Source organism: Cibotium barometz, chromosome 24 (assembly GCF_041138505.1).
Source record: "Cibotium barometz isolate CiBa-2024 chromosome 24, ASM4113850v1, whole genome shotgun sequence".
Classification (NCBI taxonomy): Eukaryota; Viridiplantae; Streptophyta; class Polypodiopsida; order Cyatheales; family Cibotiaceae; genus Cibotium; species Cibotium barometz.
Genome location: NC_141069.1, coordinates 26,673,340 through 26,683,650, shown reverse-complemented (window position 1 = coordinate 26,683,650; position 10,311 = coordinate 26,673,340). Strand labels below are relative to the sequence as shown.

Sequence of the window (10,311 nt, the reverse complement as noted above, 5' to 3'; positions counted from 1 at the left end):
GGCATCACCTGGTGACCACACCCAACTAGAGAGCCAGGCCAGAATGACCACCTGCATATAATCAGATATAGAATCCCCCCCTCGCCCCTAATTAACAAGAGATTTTAAATGTGTCTGTTTAGCTAAGAGCTGCACAAAGTACCTCTTGAATCTTTGAAAGCTTTCATGGAATAACTTGTGGTCACACCTAGTCAGTTTGTGTAATGCCTTGCCAAGGCATTACCTAGTGCGTAGTACCATTAAAAAGGTCAAACAGAAGCAAGGAAAGTAACTGCAGTGGCAATCAGTGTCGATAAGAAAAATGAGTGCTCTCTTACACAGACAATCTAGCAGGTCACTATAAGGTCAACTGAACAACTCATGTCTAGATAGAACTCATTAGCTCCCTTGGCAGAATGCCTTTCAAATACCCTTAATAAGGACAGTTTTGCAATCCCCTTAAGAGAATTTGGGGCCATGCCAGCTGTGTAGTCATGGAATCATACGACACTCCAGAGAACACACAAACCATCACCCTACCTGCTATGGAGAACCTCTCTGCCTTTTAAGGAATCAAGCCTTGATGCTCTGCACAACCATCATCCAAAAACATGCCTCCATACTGCAACACAAGCAGCAAGCCTATTCTCATAGAGACCTCTTTTTTTCAGATCAAGCAAAAGACTACTCTATATTAGAGACTGGCCTCTTGATACACTCACCAGCTAGACCCCAACAGCAAGGGACTTTTCATGTGTATCAAGACTAGACCAACATAGATTGCCTCTTAGTATCCTTGAGGCATTCATAGCATGGATTATGATTACACGTTTGTGTAATCAGCTAGACCCCAACAGCAAAAGATTTATATGAATACCAAGCTAAGACCCACATCAAGTGCCTCTTAGTATCTTTGAAGGCATTCATAACATGGATAATGATTGCACCTAATCACTTTGTGTAATCATTTGCCAAAGCATTATCTGGTGCTTATAAAAGAACCAAAATGATAAAAGCAAGGAAACTAACTACAGTGGGATGCAATGTCATAGTGTTGAACAGAAAAACGAGTGGTCTCTTATGCAGATGTCAAACCCATACAGAAAGTAATGAAGAGCTGAAAAATGGCCTGCTAATTATGGAAAGCAAAGCAAACTAGCAGGTAAACTACAATATCAACTCACCTACTCATATCTAGACACAAATCATTAGCTCCTTGGCAGTTTCCCTTTCGAACCCCCTCAATAAAAAAAGTCCTGCAATCCTCTTAGAGGGTCATTCGGGGCCATGCCACATGACCGGATGGGGCATCGTATGGCACAGCTCCAGAGAGAGCACGCAAACCATCACCATAGCTGCTATATGGAATCTCTCTCTGGTACTCCAAGTCTCTGTAGAGATGATCTTGAAGTAAAGGCCTCTTGGGAATCAAGCCTTGCTGCTCTACGTAAACATCATCCAAATACCTTTTGCGAGTAATTGATGCATCTGCCACGATGGGATCCAGTCCATAAGCCCTTCTGTCCAGGGCATCTAACTGGGCCTCCTGCATTTGTCTCAACTGAAGCCTCTGCCTGTACACAGCCTCAGCTTCCGCAAGCGCAACATCTGTCACTGGTACATAGCTTGGCTGTGCGCGAAGCTCCATTTCAGCTGGAAGACGCTCCCTAGGATACAGAGAGGCATATTCCCTAGGATAAACTGGCTCCCTTGGATGTACTGGGGCGGTGCCTCGAGAAGTATGTACTGGAGCGGTACTTCGAGGAGGGGGTCCTCGAGACCAGGGGGGTCGAGAAGGACCTCGAGGGGTGTTGGCTTTGAAGGCAGGCTCTCTCTTTGCATCCTTAGGCTTTGGCAGGCCTCTAGAATCCAATGGACGGAAAAGCTGCATCAGCTTGCCAACCTAAGTCTCAAAAGCACAGGCAAAGTAGAGTCAGTTCAAACTCACAGTCCGATACAGGTAGCAATGACCAAACAGTTTGTCCAGTACCTGCTCAGTATTCAATTCACACCTAAATTTGTTGCCACGGAAATAGTTCTCCTTGATTGCTTGTTTGAAGATGCTCTCCTCAAGCGGCATACAATCCTTGTGAATGCGAAATCGCACCTGCCAAAAATACCTTCAGTATGCCATACAAGTTAAGAGGCTTCAAATGGAAAACCTAACCACCCCCCAACTCATGAGCGCTGCTGAGATATCCTGCAGAGGGAGACCTGTCCAGGTAAGGACCGCCTTCAAAGGGCAACTCAATCTTCGATGGGATAGACACCCATTCTCTCTGAAGCCTCTCTTGAATGTAATCACACAAAATTCCTTACAGCATAAATTGAATCCACAAATAAACAATATTAAGGACAGCACCTGAGCTGGAAACTTGCGCTCCGAATCTTTGAAGGCCTCTGGCATCAGGTTTATGCCACCCTCAGAGCTTGCCTTGTAAATCCCATACAAGACCCTCCGATCAATGTCAAACAGAAACAATTTTATACCCTTTTTCACCTGCTCAACCACATCTTTCCTGGCCTCAGGAAATCCGAACACACGGTACTTGAAGCAGTCCTTCTTGGTGTCAGTATTGCACATGAAAATCAGTCCAGCAATATCAAATTGCTTTTTCTCCTTAATGTTTCTGTCAGGGGCTGCAAAACTCTTGCCCTTCTTGCCTCTGAGCTTTTTTCCCTTCTCCTTCTTTGGTGTCGTTTTGGTATCAGCGTTTTCGTCTTTTTCACTATTGGGAGTTTCTGCTGCATCTAGTTTTTCTCCCACTGCTTTGGTCTGCTCCACAACAGGCTCTTCAGGAGATTCTACTGGCACTTCTAACTCAGCTGGTGCTTCCTTGCTCTGAGTCTCAACTGCCTCCTTCGCCTCTTTTGTCGGTGCGGACACTGGCTGTGACCCCACTCCACCTCCCCGCCTGGACTTTCTTCCTCTGGCCATGACTGTTGGGAAATACCCTCAAGCAGGAGCCACCTCCTATCTGCAAACCCAGAGTAGCGTGGAAAGCTCACAGAACAAACAAGAGGACCTAGTAGAACTTCATTTAAATTTAAACCCTAAATTAGCAAAAGAAACAGATGAAAATGGCCATGTCTATGGCGAATTGTGGAGGAACAAGAGGTTAACCATGCTCATCGCAGAATAACATAACTCACAAGTATTGTAGCCCTTCGCATCTACCCTAGTACATAACCTCCCAGGGAGACATAGTGCTAAGGAGAAAGGCTGAGCTCCGCCTTGAGGGCAATTCTAGTAAAAGACGGAGCGAACGAAAAGAGGCGAGGTAACAGAGCTAGCCTTTCGTTCGGTGGCTTACCCTTAGAGGAGCTGCGGAAGATGCAGTTAGCAGCAAACCCTAAAAAGGCATGAAAACAGAAATACCTGTAGAAGAAACCCTAACGCCTGGGTCTGCGCAGGCTTCGAGGTCACGAAGCCTTCCCCTCTCCACAGTAGTATCTCAGAACTGAGATCTCAACGACAGATCGAAGCGGCTGAAGAACATGCAGGAGACACACCGCCTCACAGTGCAAAATATCTGAACGTCAACTTCAGAAGAGAATAGAAATAACAGGAGATGTCATTTGTGTTTCATTTGCCTTACATTTGACTTGATTTGATAAACATTAGGGTTTTTTCTTGTCTCTCTCTCTTCAATTTGGAGGACAATCCTCATCTCCTATATTTCATTGCCATGGCCTACAAAACAAGAAGGAAACTCTCACGTAGAGGAGGCACCGACTTGTCATGCTTACTCAGTTCACAAACACCTAGATATAATAGGCTTGTAAATGCTAAAGAGAGTATGCTCACTACTTATACCATTTCTCTTCATAGAAAGCTTAATAGCGCTTTCCGATCATGCCAATGATGACAAAGTGCATGTTGGCATATGTCCCTTCGTGATTTCCTAGCCATTGAAGGTCTACACAGTTTTGAATTCAGCCAATCGTGACTTGGGTTTTAGTTTTTTGTTTTTGTTTTTCGCGGTGGGGTCAAAGACGAGCAAGCTCGTTCTGAGACTTGAACAGAGAAACGCTTTTGTCATTAGCTTCGTCGCCTCCAGTCTCAAAGGCGGTTTCTCTACTTCCTTAAGCTTGGGTTTCAGTCAATCATGTGGATTAGGTTGGAACCTCAAGTCTTCTCAAAGAAAAGCTTCGACCCTTTCTTAAGATAGTCTTTATATTAATGATTCAATTGGTTTTAATGTGTGTGTGTGTGTGTGTGTGTGTGTGTGAGAGAGAGAGAGAGAGAGAGAGAGAGAGTGTGTGTGTGTGTGTGTGTGTGAGAGAGAGAGAGAGAGTGTGTGTGTGTGTGTGTGTGTGTGTGTGTGGGAGAGAGAGAGAGTGTGTGTGTGTATGTGTGTGCGTGTGTGTGCGTGCGTGTGTGTGAGAGAGAGAGAGAGTGTGTGTGTGTGTGTGTGTGTGTGTGTGTGTGCATGTGTGTGTGTGTGTGTGTGTGAGAGAGAGAGAGAGAGAGAGAGAGAGGGAGGAGGGGGAGGGAGAGGGAGAGGGGTGAATCGGTGTCATCCTCAAAGAGGAGCATGGAGTGTGTGTGTGTGTGTGTGTGTGTGTGTGTGTGTTCAGTCTTCTACATCAGCAGTCAAAAAAACTCCAAGAACCTTATCCAACTTGACTAGTAAAAACGTTAAACATGATTATATAACAATAGATTTGTGTACAATAATCATGTTACAAGAACGTGGAGCTAGTGACTCCATTAAATGAAAAAGAATTATTTGTTGTAGAGAATAAACCACAAAAGTATTTTGAGAGAATAGGTCATGTTACCTGCATCCATCCAAACAGACAAACAAAGAGTTAGCCCGTGTGTGTCTTGCAGGTGTCAAAGGACCTATCACGTGTTATAGATGTCACCCAAAATAGCCTATGGTTTATGTAGTGATGGGATCATTCCCCTTGATATGTCTAGAATATAGTATCATCCCAAAGTAAAGGGATAATTCAAAAATTGGAAGATGATTGACTATCTAGTGATCTCTATAAAGAGATCCAATATTGTTTCCTATTATATGAAAAAACAGCTAGCTTCTCAGTAATCCCAAAAGAACCAGTAGATATCTCCAATCATATCAGCAAAACAAATTAAATTTATATGTTACAGCCTATCAAGGTATAAGCACTCAGGTATCGCTAAAGATAATCCAACAATCCACATATTGTCCAAAGGATTGGTAGTCATGTTAAGCTTGTCTTAGGAGATCTTTTTGCATGAATTCAGAAAGCCACCTATTTGTTAAAAAATCATCATTGTCACTACATATTAGTAGTATTATGAAATACGTTCTAATGGCAACTTCCAGGAAACCCTATTTTGACAAGAGAAGCTATATACATTCTCATGTGCACATGACCTCCCCTTATCTAACTAAACCGAGGGTTAAGTTCTCAAATTGTGAGTTATATTAACAAATTCTTTGGCCTATATTGAGGCCTTATAAAGTTTCCAAAGTCCACGTAGTGCTAATGTATCAGTTTATTGAATTAGCATTGAGTACCATCAGCCATGCATGATCAGACATAAGCCTATTAACCATATGCTAGGCACCGTAGATTAAGGAAAAAGTAATGTGCATCCATATTTGGTGTTCTATCAATCCATGTGAATGAGATTTGGGGCCGAATTAGCTTAAGGATATATCTCCATATGCCTATATCAATCCTCATGGTTGGTATTAATCATACAAGATTTATAGGATCATCACACACAAAAAAACCAAAAATATATCATAAATGATATTGAATCCGTATTATGAGCCGTGCTCATCCCTAGTTAAAATTTCTGAAAAAAACCACAATGCTTAACAAGACCAACATAGCATCGTCGTGACTTGATATTCATAGGAAAAGATATGCACAGCCTTGTATCCTCAAATTAAATTCAAATATTTATACTTGGTTCTATCATAAAGACTGAGAAACTTCTCCAAAAAATAACTCAGACTCGACTGTGGCATAAAAACTGAGAAACCATTTCCAAAAAACCAGCATCTATATTATCTGAAATCGGATGTTTATCACATGTAGGATTCTCCAAAGGTCATCATCCAATCACGTAATACAAGTCAGAAATTTCCAACACACAGTCTGAGGTGTATGTAATATGGACATAGCACAATATGGGTTTCCATATAGTCATTAACCCATAAATCTGTACTGAGCACAGAGTTTCCATCGATAGTTATCAAGGGATTCAATAATCATAACTAGGATATGTGAGGTAAATCCACAAGAGTTACCTAAGAGGAGGAACTCCCGCGACGACTGATGCTAGCACAAGAGACATGGAAAACAACCACAAGACACGGGCTAAGTGAGTGTATAAGCACTCACCTTGCTCCTATAGATCCTTTGAGTCTACAAACTTAATATTACCTTATTCATCTACACAATACACACAATGTAAATACTTTATTAATTTATATGAAATGTTGAGCACAAACATTGTTGAAACTGTCAATCATATTTTATTTTAAACCCCAACAAGCATCTCTCTCTCTCTCTCTCTCTCTCTCTCTATTCATATGTAAAATAAGATCATGGCATAATTATAAACAATTGTTAAACCCAATCACTAAAATATTCGTAAACAAATATATTTATTGAACTATAATGACATCTTCATCAAGACACTCTTCACAATGTCCTCTTTGAAAGATCCCTGCCCCCTTCGCGCAACGAATTCAAGGGTACTAGCAGCGAAAGTAGCACTTCTTGCGCAGGGCAAAGCCTCTTACTCGGGGCCTCGCCCACGGATATCCAGACAAGAGACTGAAAAACTTCCCTCGCCCAGAAAGCACGCGCGATTCCTCCAGGATATTTTTATTCTAACGTAGTCAAGAGCCTTAACTAACCAAACTAATCCGACCGAACCTATAAGTCTAATGGTCAGATCAAGGAAGAGACTTACACATCATAGAGACCAACGCTTTTTTCCTCATCGAGAGGCACAGCCGTTGATTCTTTTCCATAGAACAAAGACTCTCCGGGATTTACTTCATCTATCGTACCATAGCAGAATTGAGTCTCATTTTAGGGATCCATCAGTCCAGTCCGATGGGTTAGCCAACCGCCCACCAACCATTGTAGTGATAGGATCCATTCAAGAATTTGGTTATGTTTTGCTCCGGGTACCAGGGACAAGAGTTCCCAAGCCTCCTAGCCGGTGCTTTAAGCAAACTTCAAGATAGTCGCACCACTTACACACCCAATATGAAATTGCCTGTTTCACAGATTCCACTGTCTTTAAAACAATCTTTTAATGAAGCCATAGTATCACTGATCATAATCCTCCAAAATATCCAGGTTGAATTCTAATTTCCAATCATTCTTTTATCGGTGTACCTATGGCATCATTGGCAACCAGAACGCTCACCACCTGTCCACTCTCAGGGGCCTTTTCAATAGTTCCTAGCTCATAGTACCCGGAAATATATTCACTTATGAAAATCCAGATGGACTCTCCGTTGAAGATCAGCAAGATCAACCAACAGATCCATATAAAAGAGCCATGGACTCATCCGTTGAGGACCAGCAACAAGGACAATCAACCAGATCCATGCCCGAGTTCAGAAAACAACTCTAACACCTTGTTCCATTTTCTTCCTCGATGCACGCGTGGGTATCTTTGGCGACCCAGAGCACGAGCACCGTATGGTCAGCACCCTCTAGGCTCCTTCTCGCAGGTCACCTAGCGCTTCACTCATAGGCCGCTTCCTTGGTCCCTCATCCACCGTACTAGAAGCTCACCATTTAAATCGAACCAAGGCTGGTCAAGACCTCGGTCGACCTTGCTACACGAGACGTCCTTCGTTGACTCTCCGTCAGCTGTTGCAACTTTATCAATTAGGTCTCCACCACGACCTCATTCACAAGATGGTCAAAATGCTTTCCCAGCATTCTTGACATAAAACAGTCATTTTAAAACAAGTTTCATAAATACAGATTCTAATGAACTCTCATCTTTCCACATTGTTCCACATCATTTCTCGTTATTTCACATTCTTCTACATCAATTCCACATCCAATCATATGTATTCCCATCGTCTTCATCCATTCTCATCCAATCACATCACATTACATTTCATCACACTCATCCAATCACATCATATTACATCTCATCACACTCATCCATTCTCATCTATCCACATCACATCACATCACATCCATTCACATCACATATCATCCATTCACATCTACCCCAATTCATATCACATCACATCACGTCCATTCACATCACATCTCATCACATCCATTCACATCACATATCATCCATTCACATCTACCCCAATTCATATCACATCACATCACGTCCATTCACATCACATCTCATCCATTCACATCTATCCCGGTTCACATCACATCTCATCCGATCCACATCACATCACATCTCATCCATTCACATCTAACCTGATCCACATCACATCACATCTATTCACATCACATCTCATCCATTCACATCTATCTCGATTCACATCACATCACATCCATTCACATCACATCACATCCATTCACATCACATCTCATCCATTCACATCTATCCCGATTCACATCACATCACATCCATTCACATCACATCTCATCCATTCACATCTATCTCGATTCACATCACATCACATCTATTCATATCACATCTCATCCATTCATATCTAACCCGACTCACATCACATCTCATCCATTCACATCTATCCCTATTCACATCACATCACATCCATTCACATCACATCTCATCCATTCATATCTAACCCGATTCACATCACATCTCATCCATTCGCATCTATCCCAATTCACATCACATCACATCTATTTACATCACATCACATTCACATCCATTCACATCTCATCACATCCATTCACATCCATCACATTCATTGCATCCACATCACATCACATACATTCCATCCACATTACATCACGTCCACATCTATCCACATCACATCTCATTCATTCCATCCACATTACATCACATCTACATCTATCCATATCTCATCACATCCACATCCACATCCACATCCATTTACATCACATCACATCTTATCACATCCACATCCACATCCATTTACATCACATCACATCCACATCCACATCCACATCCACATCCATTTACATCACATCACATCTTATCACATCCATATCTACATCCATATCCACATCCATTTACATCTCATCACATCCACTCACATCTTATCACATTGCATTCACATCTTATCACATCGCATTCACATCTTATCACATCTTATTCACATCTATTCACATTTAGTAACATTTTCTACTTTCAATACCGATGGGACTTTTCTAAGTTTCTGTCAATTGCTTGGCCTAGATAAAGGTACTTTTTCTCGACGGATATTTTCATATTCTTTCTCAAATTTTTCAAGTGAAATATATTCAATATTCTTCTTTTGAGTAAAAAATCAATTCTACCCATATTTTCCAATAAAATTAATAATGCTCAAAATTTCACTTTTGATAAATACTCATAATTTGAATTATGCAAAAAATTTCTCTTTTACCATTTAATTTCTTGGATCTCAAATACCATGGGAATTCCTCTTTTTGCATAAAATAAATTTATCAAAATTTCTTCTTTTACCATTTAATTACTTGGATCTCAATTATCATGGGAATTCCTCTTTTTGCATTTAATTGATTGAATTCCAAATGTCATGGGAATTCCTCTTTTATCATAAAATAAATTTATCTAAAATTCCTCTTTTCTTTTAATAAAAATATCCATTATTTCAAATATGCCAAGAATTCCACTTTTACCATTTAAATGATTGAATTCCAATTGTCATGAAAATTCCTATTTTATCATTTAAAAGTTTCTCATGCATAAAATAAATTTATCTAAAATTTCTCTTAAAATTATCCATTATTTTAATATACCAAAATTTATCTTTTTCCATTTAATTGCATGGATCTCCATTATCATGGGAATTCCTCTTTTTGCATAAAAATAAAATTACCAAAAATTTCTCTTTTCTTTAATCAATTATTTATGCATAAATACTAAAATTTTGTTTCCCATGAATATGATAAAAATCATTCTTTTAGCATAGGATATCCAATCCTAGAATATGGTAAGAAGTCCTCTTTTAGCATTATGCATAAAAATAAGATATGTATTATTTTCTAAGAATTTGCCATAGCTTCACTACTATTACTGATAATTCTCAATTTTCCTAAAAAAGAATAAGACATTGCAATACAATTATGATAGAAGATCTATTCATAAACTTAAATCCAATTTATAGATTTAAAACATAAATTTAGCCATAATCATAATCTTAATTATGATTAATCTACTAGATTAGG

General features: G+C 40.2%; 1 protein-coding gene across 2 annotated transcripts; it reads right to left on the bottom strand.

Annotated features, from left to right (window-relative positions):
* Positions 1-1,033: 1,033 nt before the first annotated feature.
* Positions 1,034-3,597, bottom strand: LOC147625093 (uncharacterized). Of its 2 annotated transcripts, none has more exons than XM_086818356.1 (4): positions 3,359-3,597; positions 2,342-2,957; positions 1,970-2,086; positions 1,034-1,882 (listed from the first exon to the last, which is right to left on the bottom strand). In XM_086818356.1, the coding sequence occupies exons 2-4, from the start codon at positions 2,915-2,917 to the stop codon at positions 1,247-1,249; spliced, it is 1,329 nt and encodes a 442-aa protein (XP_086674482.1). In that variant the 5' UTR covers positions 2,918-2,957; positions 3,359-3,597; the 3' UTR covers positions 1,034-1,246. The 2 variants fall into 2 exon arrangements, with proteins under 2 accessions (XP_086674482.1, XP_086674483.1); XM_086818357.1 differs by having other exon boundaries at positions 2,342-2,953; positions 3,359-3,514.
* Between the last annotated feature and the right edge of the window lie 6,714 nt (positions 3,598-10,311).

Bases quoted from the DNA above. Each gene is read 5' to 3' on its own strand.
- LOC147625093 (XM_086818356.1), bottom strand. From the start codon at position 2,917: ATGGCCAGAGGAAGAAAGTCCAGGCGGGGAGGTGGAGTGGGGTCACAG. The intron at 2,087-2,341 runs GTGCTGTCCTTA...TATTTTTGGCAG, and splicing joins AGCGCAAGTTTCCAGCTCAG to GTGCGATTTCGCATTCACAA. The intron at 1,883-1,969 runs GTACTGGACAAA...TTTGAGACTTAG, and splicing joins GTGAATTGAATACTGAGCAG to GTTGGCAAGCTGATGCAGCT.